The 17,997-nt window shown below is 34.8% G+C and overlaps 2 protein-coding genes across 8 annotated transcripts in view; both read left to right on the forward strand.

Moving 5' to 3' along the window:
* The window catches only part of Rbp6 (RNA-binding protein 6), a 598,266-nt gene extending 583,972 nt beyond the window's left edge, over positions 1-14,294 (forward strand). For all 7 annotated transcript variants that reach the window (XM_071770002.1, XM_071769996.1, XM_071769997.1 and 4 more), the window contains one exon: positions 216-14,294. The gene's annotated coding sequence lies outside the window, so the exon portion shown is untranslated. The remainder of the gene's footprint in view (positions 1-215) is intronic.
* Positions 14,295-15,173: 879 nt separating this feature from the next.
* Vps20 (vacuolar protein sorting 20) lies at positions 15,174-16,778 on the forward strand. Its single transcript, XM_071770020.1, has 3 exons — positions 15,174-15,378; positions 15,591-15,700; positions 16,105-16,778. The coding sequence occupies exons 1-3, from the start codon at positions 15,313-15,315 to the stop codon at positions 16,583-16,585; spliced, it is 657 nt and encodes a 218-aa protein (XP_071626121.1). The 5' UTR covers positions 15,174-15,312; the 3' UTR covers positions 16,586-16,778.
* The last annotated feature ends 1,219 nt before the right edge of the window (positions 16,779-17,997 follow it).

Raw genomic sequence — 17,997 nt, forward strand, 5'->3', positions numbered from 1 at the left:
ATCTTATTTGCTGTAACGATTTATATTAAAAGAAAAACAAATAATTTTTAATTTTTATACATTTGAAACACACTCACGAGATTGGAACATTTCTTCGAAGAGATTTTAGGTCGGTCTTTATTTTTTGTCGACTATATTTGGAATCGATTAAAACTGGCTGCTTTTTCAGAAGATAAATATTTAACTTGTTGAAGTCTTAATTCTTTTTTCGCCAGGATGGACGAGACGGCAGAACGCAGCACGGTCGCCTGATATAATAAGTAACATGGATGATTTAAGGCAGCTAAACACAGTGGACGATCTCTGGACGAAAAAATAATACTTACACGCCTACTGTATAGATACAAAGATATAAATAACGATCAAAAGTTGCAATACATTAAAAAAAAAACGAATAATGTTAAACAAAAGGCAACTATCGAGTAAGATCCAATCGATGCAACTTTAAAATCCGGATTGTAAATAACCGGATGTAATATTACGCGAATGTGTAATAATGCATTAAGAAAGAATTTAGAGCATTAGTCGAATCCAGTTGGATGCAACTATAGATAGAGAGAAGAAAATTAATCCTGTTGATGAGTAAGCGAAAGAAACTGACGCAACGGGGAAGACGTCCAGAGAAGGCTAGAGGAAAAAGACGAGAAAAGCGACAGGAAGACCGACCGTCAGGCGGAAACAGGAAGAGGTAACAACGCGCGCTGCAATAGGCTAGTTATGGCCGAAACTGCGTATTGACGCCAGCCCGTTCTCCGACATTACTAAAAGAAATAATAATATAATAATAATAAATTAAATTAATATTATTAATTGCTAAATATTTAAGCGGTTAAGTCTAGAATATATATAAATAGTATATATATATATATATATAAAGATATAAATATATATATACACACACACATATATATATATAAATATATAAATAATTGATAATTATTATAGACGATAACGCGTATGACCTCTAGTATTTAAGGCAGTTAAAGAGACGGAAGAGATACCAACTCTCACGAATATTATAATTATTAATTATTACATGATTACTGGCGATTGCAATTATTAACGAGCGCCATGCACCGCGCGTGCCCGCGTATTATATAATGATAGGCACATACGCGCGCGTTCACACCTGGGAAAGACTTTGTTTCTGGGCTTTCAAGTTTTAATCGTATGCGCGGAAAGGGTTGATGGGTTTAATGGCGGCCGAGAGAGGAACGATGACGCGGAGAAGAGAGAAAAAGAGAAGAGGGATAAAGGCTGATGAAAAAGTAGAGCGGATAAATCAAGCGATCCTTTTTGCTGCCCTTTCTCTACGTCTGCACATGCAGATTCAAGCTCCTTCTTCTCTCCCAACGTGCCTTTTCGCTGGCTAAATGGCGGAACGGTGCTTCTCTCCTGTCCTGTCGCAGTCCTGCTTTCCCGGGTGCGCAATAACGAAATAATGCAGAAAGATGTAGCGGCGGGCGAGCGAGAGAGTTACATAGGCGTGTTACATACTTAATGTCACGTTGTTAGCATTATTTGTGGGAAGAAGGAAGACACGCAAAAGAGCTGCCGTCGAATTTCGGGCCGATGCACGATGAGGCAAATTCGAAACAATGAGATGCGCAACATCGGAAGATTTTCAGAAAAATTAACACAGTAATGGATCATTAGAATTACAGAATAGCGGAAATTCTTTAACTGCACTTCGCCGACAAATCCGCCATTTATGTCCTAATAAATAAACATGTTTTAAGGCATGCGTTTATAAAATGATTACAAATACTGTGGATTTATAAATTTTAAAAGAATACTATGTTTCACACAGTAATTGAAATAGTTTTCGCGAAAAGTTATAACATTTTTATTATATTAGATATATTTAAATTATACATCATGATAAAATCACTCAACGCGATGGCAGTGTTCTTGCTTTTGTAACAAAAGGAAAATCAGGGTGTAAATGGCGATTTATGTTACTCTGTAATTTTGATTGAAACCGAACGCTCGTTTCAAAGTTCCACTTGAAGCTTCCGGAGGCGCCGGACAATGACTGTTATATGACTCAATCGGCCGCTGTATAGCTTTAAAACCGATTACATGCAGTAACCCTTGTTATATACATGTATGTATATGTATACGTGTATATACATATATATATGTACATATATGTATATATACATATACATATATGCACGTATATTACGCGTATCATACGCAAATTACCGTATAATTAATTTAAAATAATGCCGTATATGCATGACCCTATAGACGAGCCAATGCGATCAAAGAAAAAGAAGTACGAGAGTTTTTTTCAGCGGCAAACTACCGCGATACATTTTACACAAAGACACATGCACACGCGTACACACGAAAGCTACGACACACCCTCCACATCTCCGGCGTCTAATCGTCTAAGGCTGAATTACACCGATAGTCTGGCTTAACTTAGCTCTGGTTGGCGTGTGAGTCTAGCGATTCATGGTTCTTCACTAGATTATAATCCCACTTACAACACACAAACAAGCAAGGAAAAATTTAGTTAACCAGCGTCAGTGATAAACGTACAGGTGCAAACTTAAGATTCATACAGCGGGAGATCAAACGATCGGAAAAAGATCAAGCTGAGAGAGGAAGGTAGTATATAAAATATATATACATAGAAATTATCGCGTAATCTTCGTCCGCGATATACACGGAGCATCGGTCGACGATACGCTTCAAATGTTAACTTAACGGGAGGACGAGGAGATGTCGAATGAGAAAGGGGAAAAAAGAGAGACAAAAACCTAAAGTTATACGAGAGAAAGACCGAGCGTGAAAGGGATAGGAAGAAAGACGATAAGAGCGTGCGTGAGAGTGCGAAAGAGTTACCCTTTAGGATTAAAATGCGTGGCTGCTAATAGCGGTTGCGATTAGATCTAGGGACTAAAATGGGCTAGCGAGGAAAGACATAAACGTGAGAGTGAATATTATATTATAATCTATATATCGCAAATATGGCTGGACATCGGATGTTGCGTCCCATCGCGCTTCCAATAATATTTCGGATTTAGGAGAGGCCCAAGGTCCACTCGACATAAAAGAGAAGTAGGCCCTTTTGGAGATCCAAGCCTCAATTGGACTACGTTATACAATGCAGAAAACAAATGTCAACGCATTCTAAAGTCGCTTTCCCGTGTTCAGCCTCACTTGTGCTCCTCTTTCTTTCGGATAATGTCACTTAATTTTACATTGTATAACGCGATCTAATTGACGAATCAGCGAAGATTGGATAGATTCCAATGGACTATTGGTGATTAGAGTTTAAGTTAACTTTGTCGTGACCTTATGATATTGCGCAGAAAGACGAGAGGAATTTCAATTAGCGTGAGAATAGAAATAATTATCTTGAACGATATTCAGAGTAATTGATTTAGTGTTATTTCTTTAAATAACCGGACGAAACGGTTCAATTCAATGAATGACCATCATTACCGAGTTAATTATCAACATCCGTAAGCTAAATTGTGTATCAAGGTCCTCACTCAACTAACTTTGAATTATTGATTTAATATCACTGTCTAGATTAAAATCTTAGCCGTATAATGTAAACAAATTTCATGTTAATCTTGATTAATGATAATTATTGTTGATACAATTTCAAGTAAAGTGATGTTGAAAGACGACATAGTGACGTCTATTTTTATCTATTTATAGACATCACTTTATCGTCTGACTGCTATCTGGGACTACTTGAATTTTTATTATGCGTGCACTTTTGTAATGTATTGTAGCGAACAAAATGTCACTGAATTTTAAAAACGAACTAGATAACAAACAAAATTGAAAATATATTGAAATCTTTTGATTTTTAGAATAAAAATTGCACGCATAAAAGAAGGTCTCGAGCCGTTATTTTAGTACAATGGCAGTACGTTTAAAATACACAATGCAGAAATATGAGAAATTCAATCGCATTGGCAGAGGATTTACGAGAGGTTCCTCCCTTCTTTCTGTCGACAAGGGCCACATCGCCCTTAATAAATTATGCGCGTAATTTATATGACTAGGACATTCGCGTTTCGTTGATATCGCAGAATAAATGGTTCCTTATTACATATTATCATTACAATAATTGAATTCACAAGAAAGAACGTCGATGAATTATAATTATATAAACGACGAATATACACGCAATTATTATAAGCGTGCTGTTATTATTATTGCATTAAACAACAGGGTAAACAAAAAAAACGAGAGAGAAAACGAGAAATCATTTTAAATTGGATATGTGCGTCACGTGGAACGACAGTCATTTTATTTCTTTCGGTGAACGCGTGCACGCAACGGAGAAAAGAGAGGAATATAAAAATGCGTGCAAAACGAGTCAATTCTTAAAGAACGTTAGCAATACTTTTTCATGACTACAAAGAGACGTACAGCGACAAGATGGTGATTAAAGTATATCGACGAGAAGTCACAGTATTCTTAAGTTCCTAAATTATGCGCGCGACATAAAACTCGGTTTGTTTGAAGGCACAAAAAGAAACAGTGCATTGAGACTGGGAAAAGAGAGACGAAGTGGGCAAACTGCGATCGCGTGTGTCACCAACGTTTTGTACATCGCCCATCTTCTTGTGAGTAAAACAGAATGATAGCTGTCCCGTTGTAGCCCAGAGAATAATGAAACGTGAAAGGGAAACGTGATGTTTTCAAACAAATGTTCAAAATAAACGTATTGCATAAGAAGATATAAAAAGCGATTGACCTTATTTGGACACTCGCCTTTTTTAATGAAAAATATAAGTGAAATTTTCTTTGTTGGAATAATTATTTATTATTTAATAAAAGCCTTTTTTTTTATAAGCACGAAAGTTAATGTATATTTAGATTTTCAAAGTAATGAGCAAAATATTAAAGTAGATCCACAATGTGTAATTTTCTTACAAGAATAGAAGATTCAGATCTTGATTGCCAGAAAAAAATATCGGTGAACGCGTGCACTATTACCGTATAAGAAAAAGGCGGTTATTATATTGTAAAATTGTGATAATTTGTCACTGTAATATTATTTTTCCATTGACTGATTTAAAACAGTAGAAACGGAGGAACAACTGAGAGCCAATAAATCCATATTTTAAATTGAATGCAATACATTCGTTACATAATAAATGAAATGTGTTCACAAGCGGAATTTATATAAAGTGGAATTTAAACAGTTTTTTAACGGCTATTACGATGATATATTATCTAAGTTAACATATACAAATAAATTGTACTATAGGGAAATTATGTTAAATTTGTTAACAATCAAATATATTTTCTCTATTAATATATATTTTGGTTTCATGTTCAATTATGATTAGTATTTATTGATCGCTACATATTTTCCCGAGAGCCATATCTATTTAATTGCCGTTAAAAATTATTTACTAATTATTATACGATTAAATTGTGTATATATGATTAATTATATGTACGTAAATCTTGGACTCATACTTATTTTTTAAGAAAAGTTTGCAAACTCTCGCAGTCACAAAGTATTCCCGTTATTTATAGCTTTAGCTAAGAAGATGCATACATTCGCGTGTTGTCATTCTCTTGTTCTCTACATTTTAATTTGCGATTTCTTTTCACTGCGCTATCGAATGTTAAATATTATAAAATAAGAACCGAACCTGAACCGAAGCTGTTTTGTAGTGTGCTTGATGTTTATCATACGCTTTAACATATATTTTATTTTTTTTTTTATTTTTAAATAAATTGGGGCAAAGATGGATTGCGGAGATACGGCGCAGAGATATACCTTATGCGAACAATAAAAATATAAGAAAACAGAATCACACGGGTGAGCTTCATAAGGGAGGTGTAAAGATTAATACAAGTACATGTGCACATACACACATACATATAAACAAGGACATAACACCAGCTCAACAAAACGTAGAGCGTAAACGTGAGATTCATCATACGTAGGCTTAAGAAAAGACGCGCGAGATCGCAGTGAAGAAGACAGAGATAAAATATATTTAAAAGATAGGGGGGAAGAGAGACAAAAGCAAAATAAAGAAAATGGATCAGTCAAGCACATAAATTTTAACTTTTCGCGATTGGAAAGAGAAAGAAGGCCGAGAGAATTCCGGGCCGCTTGCGGAATGTCTAACCAACGATCAACAATTTAATGTTCATAACGGGTTCCGGCCTAAAAAGTTCATCATGTTTTATCCAACGTCAGAATTATCAAGTTTTGTACTTGACCCACTAAAATCTTCTCGCAAAAAGTTGTAAATTCTGTTATGTTATTTTTTTTATTTTATAGCGCTTTTTTTTCGTGTAAACACTAATACAATTCGCTGATATAATGTAAATCGAGATGAATCGAGATAAAGAGGAATGAATTATTTAATTCGGTGATCTAGTTCAAGAAGTCAATAATATAGCTCGAAATTTTTATAAAATTTAGAGCAATTTAAACTTTCAAATCCTCTCAAGCCGCTTAAAAAAATTCAATTATAAATTCTTTGTAATTTATTATAATTTAAAAGAAATCACTTAATATTAAATATTTGAACAAAGTCTGAGTTGATAATTAATTATCATCCTTTACATTGGATATCGTATATCGTACACCGCCATTTGTGAAAAGGCAATCATTTATTAAGAAACAAATAGTAACCTACTCAGATCAATTATATTCTTTCATAATGCTACAATTTAAAATGTTTTATTAATTTTTTCAAAATAATCTAATTCTCTTAAACATAATGTATTTCCCTATTTATTTCGTCTTTCTCGCTTTACATCGGTTTACATATTCTTCGAATCGCAATTTTCCATATAATATTAAAGTATACCAAAATGTGCAAACACTCACCAATAAAATGATAGCGGCTTTGAGACGATTGGAGTTCTTCCGGCAACTTCTCTCCTAGGGAAGAGAAAGAATTATATATGTATGTATTTAAATATACATATACATACATATATATATATATATATATATATACATATATATATATATATATATATATATATATATATATATAAATGTATACATATTCGGAAAAATCTACGATCAATTATTAATTAGAAAGAGGCGATCGTAAATCGTAATATACAAATAAGATGACGTGAAGAAAAGAGTGAAAGAAAATGAGAGAAACAGAGAAAAAAACAGAAAAGAGAGTGAGAGAGAGAGAGAGAGAGAGAGAGAGAGAGAGAGAGAGAGAGAGAGAGTGAAAGAGTGAATAAGTGAGTGAGCGAGTGAATAAGTGAGTGAGCGAGTGAATGAGTGAGTATGTGTGTGTGTGTGTGTGTGTATGTCGGGACGTATGTATACATGTGTATACGTTTGTTTGTGAAAAAGGAAGAGAAAAAGGGCGAGGAAAAGAAGAGAAAAATAATGAATAAAGAGTGCAATATAGGAAGAGTGAAAAATATGCATAAAATAAACATGTGTGGAAGAGAAAGAACGAGTGACAAATAATAGAGGCAGAGGGAGAGAGAGAAGAAAGGAGGGGCGCGCGCAAGAGAGAGAGAGGGAGAGAGTGATGAAGAAAGAAAGAGAGAGATAGAAAGAGAAATGAGTTTGTAAGAAACAAGAACAAGCAAAATATATGTGAGTATAGTCCATGCGTTTATATTTATAAATACAAAATATATTAATTGAGAAATATTACATATATATATATATATATATATATATATACAGTATATAAAAATATAAATATATAAATATGATTATAAATATACATATAAATATATATACATATATATTAAATAATTAAGAAAAACAAAATATATATTATAATTATATATAAACGAAATATATATGAAAGGTGAAAAAAGATATGAGGATTATGGAGATGAACAGATATATTGAAACATTGTTTTATGCATTTGTATATATAGTTATTGCTGTTTTAAAGCTAATATACTATTGTACTGAAAATTTTGAATCACCACCGATTGCGGTATAATTGGGGGGCAACGGGGTGGCTAAGAACTCCTTCTTAGGAGGCTTATATGCGCGAGGCGCGGCTAAAGTAGGCTAAATTCTATGAGCCTATTCGCGATCCTCAAGAGCTTTTTTTACAAGACCTATTTAGATGAAAACAATTTAATTATGTGAATATGAGGTAGATGATGTGAAATAAATAATACGATACCGATCGCTCATCGTATTCAGCCGCCCCTCGTGCGACCGTACATGATATACATATACATATATAAATATAAATACACACACACACAGACATTCATACGTATAAATAATAAGATAATAATTACGATGAGATTGATATATATATATATATATATATATGATGATGATGAGGATATATATATAGAGAGAAAGAGAGAGAGAAAAAGGGACAAAAGCATGATGCAGAGCAGGTATATTAATTGATTAATTAAGCAATTTATTACTCCGTAAAATGGTGGCGATAAAACGAGAGCACATGACCGGGGAGATTGAACGAGAGACGCTAATGTCACAAAATGCATTCATTCGCAAAAACACATATATACATACACAAACGCGATGTACATAATCGCAATGGTCCAGTTTGCGTCGCGACGTTAATTCTCATTGCGAATTGATAGAAGAGTTATCGTCCGGATACAAAGAAGAGGAAAAAGAAGGATATACATTATCTAAGCATATTATACACATCAATGATGATATCAGAACACCATCAAGGAATTTAAATAAATTTAATTATGAAATACTGTAAGACATATATATATATAACATAAGGAAATATTCTATAGATAAAATCAAAGCGCTATGAACTTAATGATCAATTATCTACTCCTTCATGGTATTCGGGTGTCAGCAAGCAGCAGTGTAATTAGAAAAAAATGATACTAAATTTTGGCTCTACTGTGGTTCGAACTTCGGCCAAGTTAAGCAATTTCTTTTTCCCCCTCGTTTTCCTTCGCATTGAGAATCACGTTATTTAAGGCTACTAAGTGAAATGAATAATTGAGTAAAGAAACGAATGAATATCGTTCAGGCACACGTTACTTCATATGGAAAAAAGCAATATCGAGTAATAATTTAAACGGCGAAGCGCATTGCAGTAGCAGATTGCACGCGCGAATTCTTTGTGATTAATTGTTGTTATCGCCTATATCGCGGGTGAAGTAAATAAATGAGGATTACAACGCACCACGCGGGCGTGTGTATAACCCATTATGAAGTTTACGCGAAACTTTTCCGCGTTTCTGCCTAATTGTGCGGCAATAATTGCCCACGCACGGACGTCACCGTCGAACTACGTGAATTCCTACACACTCGTTCAAGCTCAAACCTTCAAAACCTACCAAACGTTCAAACGCGGTAAGGATACACACACTGCTCTTCTCTACGCGAGCGAATATGTTATAATTAATATTTAAAAATTATATACGCTATTTTTCACACACAATCATGATTTCACGCCGTCAGCATCTAAAATACCGATCCGGTGTAGAATTCTCGTTGGAGATTCTTAAGGCACAGTTTCGCGAAAACAAAAAAATCTACGGTCACAGGATATATTATATAAATGTACACGCATTTGCTACGATAGATAAACGCATATACATTACGCATATATATACCTATGACACATTCGCATGCGCGCGCGTTTATACGGCCAGTACAGGAACACATTGACGCAAACGTAGCATCACACGGCGAGACGTCAGAATTCCACTTTTCACGGAGTTGTCGATATCGATCTCTTGATCATTTTTTTACGCATACTCTGTTCCACGATTTAAAAAAATACGTTTCCTAAAATAGCTAGTTTAGTGTGTCTTCGCGCGGAACACAAAATTACGCGTTTAATTTTGGTTTCCTCGAACGCGAGAGCCACCGGCCGAGGCAAATTACGAAAAAATGCGATCAGATCCTCCGTAGCTCTTCCCGCGAATGTGATGATTTGAGAATATCGAACGAAAACTCTCTATACTCCGTCCAACGAGACATCGTGGTTGATCAAACATAAATAACGATAGGGCATAGAGCCGCAACAAGGTGTTCGCGTTAAATTATTTTTATTTTTAATAGTGTTGGACGATATCTATTAAAAATAAAAATAATTTAACGCGAACACCTTGCTGCGGCTCTGTGCCCTATCGTTATTTATGTTTGATCAACCATGATCTCTCGTTGGACGGAGTATAGAGTCGTAGTTAGATAAGCAATTATGAAACGAATAATTTCGGATACAACAGTATTATCGATTCTCGAGATTATGTGCTTTATTTTCAGACGTATGTACATCTGAACCGAAAACTTGCGTGTCCATTTAAGAATTTTCTACATTCGTAAATAACTCGTCAAAATTCAAGTACGCACATTCCAGTTCTTTGTTGAAAAAAAATCGTTAAAATATTATATCATAGGCCGGGTAAATTAACAATTTAAGTAGATCGAGTGCAATTTTTAATTATATTTTTATCAGAAAATTGTAGTAACCTTCAAGGAATAAAATTAACGGATTGATGTACATTTAAATTTACTTCTGACAGTGAAACAGACAGTTTTACTATTAAAACTTGTTCTGGAAGAGCGACGAACAGGACGAAAAACCCCAAGTTTTATCGTTAAGATTCATTTCTCAGAGGGTAAAATTCTAAGATAAATATCCCACTTTAAAGAGCGAAATCGCTTTCCATCTACAGGACACATGCAAAATGAAGCCACCCCGATATTTTCTATCGGCAGCTAGATAATCCCGAAAGCAAATGAAAGAGGGTGCACGGTTGAATCGGTTGAGCCTCGAGTAGACAGATTCTTAAGTCAAGTAAACGACTGTTTGGCGATCGCGTGTATCTAGTCTTAAGCCTAAATCACGGAGCTAAATAGGATGAAAGTCCTATTGGGATTTAATAATTTTCCATACGGGAAATTGGACTCTTGTTTATCTCTTTTCTGTTGAATTCTGTTACGATTAGTATGTTATCATATACGTTATTCCTGTCAATACTAATGACATTGCGTTGGCCACTTACAAACTTCATCATATCACGACGCTCCTTTTCGTTACAACTCAATAGCGCTTGAATATATAAACTCATTCACTGCCGACTATATTGCACTGTTGTCTTCGCTCTCGCGAGATCTGAATGGCCAGACAAGCGAAGAGCTGCTCGTACAAATAAAAAGCGGCAGTGAATGCGTTAAGCTTCCTTATCAGGCTTTCGAGACGTGTCACGTGTCGCGGGGGGACACTCGTCGTCCCTTAAATCAAGTTACTTGCGTTAAATAGAGGCTTGCTAAGCGACGATACGTTCGATAATATTAGCGACACGACGGACGACGACGGTCCAACTGGACACGCGCACGAATATGATATATAATATAACCCCATATACAATATGTATATAAGCTATATATACACTCACAACGCATCATACTATTCTAGATATATAACGATGTAATTACATTTGGCGTATGTTCATATGTGCCGTTACATGTAACCGACAACTGTTAATATTCTTCCTGCGTGCAAAAGTGCGAACTTCAGTAAGGATTTGCTAACCGTCGAACTAATCAACGTCATACCTGGACTCCACCGAAAAATTATCATTACTATAGTTATCTGTACGTTACATAATTCTTATCAATTTCTATCGATACGGGCGCACAACAGTGGCAATCCGCGTAGGAAAGGTTTGGCAGAGCGTGAGTCTTTCGAAAATGTTTCTTCCGTTCAATTAGCGCTCATAGCATTACAGTTATCGAATCGCGAAAAACTGCTGATTCACTTTCTCAAAAGGTTCATTATCTGCTAAACGCGGTTCTATAACTGCAAAATGTTATTAGTCCTTCAGTTAGCTCTTTGACCAGCCACAATATACGTCCGTATCTTTGATACAGTTTCCGTTTTATACAATGTCTATATATATATGTGTATACATATACATATATATATATATATTTATCGCATAAGGGTATTGAATTATCTGCCGCAAGACTGTAATTTAATTAATGCAATTTAGAACGATCGTCTAATAATTTGAAACGCGCGCTCTCTCAGATCCAGGTTATATTGCATTACATAAATTAATATAAATTTTAACTAAAGCAATCTTTCGTACTCTTTTTCTAATATCTTGACAGTCGTGCTATGTCAATGTCCGTTTAAACCAAAGAGATGTGAATGTCTTACGATCGCATTTTGTTTTACTTTCCTCGTTCATTGATGATTTTTTACGTCATCACTCAACAATGAAATCTGCAAATTATAGATTTGTATAATAATGCATTTATTTCGATTATCAAAGCACAAAGCAAGAAAGTTATAGTTTCACATTTGTTCAAATTCACATATCAAATGGATCTGTGACGTGTAACACGACATTAGCAAATTTATCATTATAGAATAGATATTGGAAAATTTTTTTCTGTATAAAATAAGCTTATTATTTACAGAAAATTACATTACGCTTATTGTGCGGTAAAATAACTTTCGAGTTTTTAATTTATTTTAAAATCAAATTTATATGTTGTTTGAAAAATTTGTAGTACCAAACGTATCGCTTGATGTGCAATGACATTAAACCCATTTACTACGTTTTCCAAAAAGCAGAATAATTTCTATAATGGCACTAGCAGCTTGTTCGCATTGCATTATTCTTAAGCATCTGAATGATTTATATAAGCACGTTGTGGTGTGTGTCGTTATTTCCATGATGTCGACCGATGTGAATTAAGACATTTCTTATACATTTTGGAAAGATTACATTTTTCGAGAGATTAAGTTCCGATTGATTTCAGCAGGAACAAACTATGATAATTCGACAAATATTTATATTGTATATGTTAGGCTTGATGACGTGTTATTATCGACATCGGTAATGCAGCGAACGAGGAAAAGCAAACTTTTGAGCATACTTTCTGTGATTCACAGCGAAAGGATCGCGATAAGCGGAGTAAAGAGGAGCAACGGGGAACCGTGAAAAAGCTCGACGGAACGGCATAGCTTGCAATGAGGAAACTTGCAATATAACAAGCAATAACTAAACCCCTCTTAATTCCATGTATATTAAACGATTATGTGGATGCTTAAACGAGGATTTATTGAATTATAAACGAGCAAGCCAAGGGATAAGGTGAAATACCAATTTTACATATTCTTACTAATCGTAAACGATTACAGTACATATAGCGACATACTAAATTATACAATTATGTATCGACTTAAAAGAAAAAGAACAAAAAATGGTATATATACATAACGATAGGCCGCCCGCGTGCGAGCGGGCGTGCAGACGCTAATCTAATCTACGTAAGTACGTAAAAGTTTCAATTTTACACTACCGATAATAAATGACATAACGATAAGACTATATAAGATATATTGATGATTTATAATAATAATAACGTTGTACAGAATATTTATGAAAGGCCCGCTACTGGGGGGGAGAGCCGAGCGTCCCCCTTTTCGCGATCGCGACTGTTGCGTTGAGAAATTCGACAAACCCGTTCACAATTGCTCGAGTAAGATTCCGAGGTGTAAGTTAATCGAGGGGAATTATCGACTCTCCGTCCAGCAGCGGCCAGACTATAATGGATGTTTTGTAAAATAAAAAAAAAACAAAACAAAACGACCGCGGAGCGCCGAGGCTGCGTTCGAGGAAGCGAATCGATCGATTGACCCGGTCGATGGAAGGAACTCCGGGTCCGTCGGCGACGCTTTTCTCAAATGGAGACACGAGGGAGACGCGAAATCGATCGATTGCGCTTACGCACTCGAGCGATTACGAGAGAACACAGCTCGGTCTCGGGTACCGGGGGACTACCGGGTTCATAATTCAGATGGGGAAGAGCGAGATAGGAACAAAAGATAGAAAGTGAGAAATTATCCGCCACGAGGCGCGAGCGAAGGGCCGATAATCTAATTAATTGTGTATGTATACAAACAAAAATAAATATAATATTGCGATTATAAATATTAAACTAATAAAGAATAACAATATATATTATACCCCTCTGTACATATAAATATATATTATATAATACGATGATTATTGCGTATATATGATTTATTATAAATATATATACATAAATATAAATATAACTCACGTGAAATTCTCTCACATTATTATGTTTATTATTGTTTACTTATGATTATTGAAAATTATTATCATTGCGACAATGACGAGGATAATGACGAGGAAGATGATGAGGATGATGATGAGGATGATGATGATGATGACGATTATGATGATTATTATTATTACGATAATATTATTAATATTTAAGAAAAGGTTCACAACGTGCCGTGTGTATGTGGGAATAAAATATATAATATAATGGACATTGTTCAATTCAATCTAACGTCTTTGTGGTTCATTACTCCCTACCTCTCGATCAGCCGATTACAAGTCGCATTAATTATGCACTCTTCCTTAATTTACTCAATACAAAATTACAGCTTTAATTATCACAAGAATTAATACGTGAAAGAATTGCGTAAGTGCAAAGAATTACGAATTAAACAATGTAATTGTCTAAAAAGTTTTTGTAATTTTTGTAAGTTTTTGTAAATTAATGTAATTACTTGAAAGTTTAAGTAGGCAAAGATTTATTTAGGCATACATATACTTACATGTTCGAGATGCTAATAACGAACGATGGAAGGGCTGCTGTGGATGCGTGGAGCTTTGAACGTGCCGTATTATCCTAAAAGGAAATAATTATCCAAAAGTAATTATCATGACACAAATTTGTCTTGAATATATAATCGTCATTAGACAGAAACTATAGATCCGCGCGCATCAAGCTGCATCAATTCTGCCTCGAACTTTTCTTACCTCTCGTTCAAAAGAACGTCTGTGACGTCATCTCCAAAGTATACGTTGCCGATGCAGCTGCCTGGCGGATCGCGAATTCGCGGCCTTTTCTAGCGGCAACCACGCTTTTTACCGTAAGTCATCATAAGCTCTCGTATCACGATTCGCGAATTTACGTTTTCATGCACTTTACGAGTGAGATATCCACGAAACGCGGAATTTTACCGCGATTTTAGAGAGCGATTCGACAGTCAAACGACACCGCCGCGTCCGCCACCGACGCCGCCGTACCGCGCGAATGCGCGATTGCGCGCGCAGCGCGCGAAGCGACGTGTGACGTAGCGATGCTCGTTTCGAGAATCGCAAGCGTCGCGAGTGTCGAGTATCGAACCGATCGAACGACCACGGACCAAGATGGCCGCCGCCCGGCGCACGGCGAGGAGGGTTGACGGTCGACGCTACGCTTCTGGCTGATCGTCAAACGCGACGTGACGTGATACCGCGGGTGAATCACGAAAATTCGACTCGCGGCTCGCGTTTCGTGATATCGCGGGCACGATGGGAATCTTCTTCTCGAAGAAAAAGCAACCGAGCCGCGTCACCGAGCAGGATAAAGCGATCCTGGTAAGTTGTCTTAACCCTTTCACCATGACGCTACTTCTGAAACTGTCAAATCATTCTCTTATCGTTGGTCGCACTTAACTCAGTTTACGAATTATTATTAGTCATTTCATTTGCGATAAATTGCAAACAGAAAATTATGTTAGATATGTAGCGTAACGACAGAAGTACGTAGTGCGTATTATAACCTCCAAAAACGCATCTTTCATGTGCAGCAAGTGAAACAGACGAGAGATAAAATTAAACAGTACCAGAGGAAGATCGAGCAAAGCTTGGAGAAGGAACGATTGCTTGCGAAAGAACTTTTGAGAAATGGAAAGAAAGAGTAAGTATATTTAATCGTCAGAAGAAAGCATTAGCTTATCGTGTACATTATATTTATTTGTATTATAAACTATAATAGTTTTTGAGAGTAGCTCTCTCGAGAGTGATTCTCGCAAATAAACATACTCCTGAGAGTACTTAAAGGAGTATGTCCATTTGCGAGAATCACTTTCGAAAGTTACTTTCGATTTTACTCGCAGGTGGACACGCACCATTATATTGTGCATTATGTGCAAGAATTATGTGTTAAATTGTTCAGCAATTATTAGAAATTTAAAAACAATTTTGTATTTGAATAATTTCTTTTGTATTTTTTTTTTATATTTTTAAAGATTTTTACTTAATTTTATAATATTGCATAATATTGTTGCTTTAAAATTGTTATATAATTTTTAATTCTTACAGTCGTGCGTTACTTTTGTTGCGCAAGAAGAAATATCAAGAACAAGTTCTGTCACGTGCAGACGGCCAGCTAGAAAATCTTGAGCGTATGGCCCACGATTTGGAATTTGCTCAAGTTGAAATGAAAGTTGTTGATGGCCTAAAAGTTGGCAATACTGCACTGAAGCAATTACACGCTTTATTGTCTATCGATGAAATCGAAAAAGTTATGGACGACACGAGAGAGGGTATTGAGAAGCAAAGAGAAATAGATGAAATATTGACGTCAACACTTGCTACAGAAGAAGAATTTGACGAAAGCGAGATTGAGGCAGAATTGGATGCATTGGTGGAAGCAGATATCAACGAGAAAGCTCCCGAAATACCAAAAGACGTTTTATTACCAGATGTGCCAAAGGATTTACCAGAGAAGGAAGCGGAGGAGGAGGAGAAGAAGAAACGTACGAAAGAAAAGATTCAAGAGCCGATTGCAGTAATGGCATGAAATCTTCAAGGTATTGATGGACTTTTGTTAAATCAAGACTTTTTGTGCAATAAGCTATGTATATATGTACAGTAAATAACATATAATAAGTATAATTTATAAAATTTATCTAAAAATCAAAATTTTAGCCTAAAGTGTAATTACTTTTAACACATCATACTGTATATTGTATAATAAAATTCATTATGCAATACTTATATGTTATCTGAATATAAAAATTCAGTGTTGGAAGACATATGGAGCAAATAAACACAATTTTTCTATATATTAAAGTTAATATGTGATCAAGTATATAATGGATATATTTCTCCGCAGATAGATATTACACAAGTTTTTCTGTTTCAACAATTTGTTTATTTAAATATAATCTGTGAAACTTTATAAATGGTTACTGATTTGATTTAACAGTAATTATAAGATATAATTAATAACTATATAAAAAACAGTAAAGTATACTTGAATATTATATTAATTCAAATGACAATACATTGATGAGAACTCTTTTTCTGTTCCTGGTTATAATTATTATTTTATCTTGTTGACCACACGTCTGTGTTTTATGTTCCTGTTTTCTACTCGACAATTTATATAGACATTTTAAAATATTTAATTAAATAGTGATAATTAAAGAGTATAAACATTTCTTTTTATTTTATTTTTTATTTTATTTTAATATTTTTATCCGTAAACTTAAAACAAATTATTGTGTATTTTTTGTTATAAAAACAGTAACGTGGATTCAAACAAGAAAAAGTTTAGAAATTAATATATAACCGCATATATAGGTTACAAGAGTAATCTATATTAAGATAATCTGTTAATTACCGTTGTACATTAGCATAATACCTACTCAACATTATGATGATCTCAACGTTACATGATGGCGCAAGCTCCTGCACCCTGACCTTATATATTATTGGCAATTTGCATAATTAGATCAACGATTCTTTTTAACCAGAAATAAGAGCCGTGTAACATGCTAACGAGTGTGACCAATTAAAAAATTTATTTTGTAATCTAATACATTTATTTTATAATCTAAACATGATATTATAATATCTTCACGAACCATATTTAATCAATTTATCAAATATTATAATGCATTTATAATGTTTGATAAATTATGAACTCTACAAAAAGAAATAGCATTGGTCTATCTTTAGTAAAGTATACTATTTTTATGTGTGAATGTTAACACAGCGCGGATATATATATATGTATTTATCTTACGTCGAGCTTTAATAAATTCGTGATAAGAATAAGATCTACAAGCATATACTGTTTGTCAGGTAATCACCTATCGGCGCCCAGATATATATTTTTTGATCAATATATCGTGATTTTTTAACTGAACCATTTTAACCAGAAGATAAGGCATCGTTCGCTTACAAGGTCACTGTACGCTCCTTCCT

The sequence above is a fragment of the Temnothorax longispinosus genome, chromosome 2, assembly GCF_030848805.1.
Source record: "Temnothorax longispinosus isolate EJ_2023e chromosome 2, Tlon_JGU_v1, whole genome shotgun sequence".
NCBI classification, from domain to species: Eukaryota; Metazoa; Arthropoda; class Insecta; order Hymenoptera; family Formicidae; genus Temnothorax; species Temnothorax longispinosus.

Bases quoted from the DNA above. Each gene is read 5' to 3' on its own strand.
- Vps20 (XM_071770020.1), top strand. From the start codon at position 15,313: ATGGGAATCTTCTTCTCGAAGAAAAAGCAACCGAGCCGCGTCACCGAG. The intron at 15,379-15,590 runs GTAAGTTGTCTT...TTTCATGTGCAG, and splicing joins AGCAGGATAAAGCGATCCTG to CAAGTGAAACAGACGAGAGA. The intron at 15,701-16,104 runs GTAAGTATATTT...TAATTCTTACAG, and splicing joins TTGAGAAATGGAAAGAAAGA to TCGTGCGTTACTTTTGTTGC.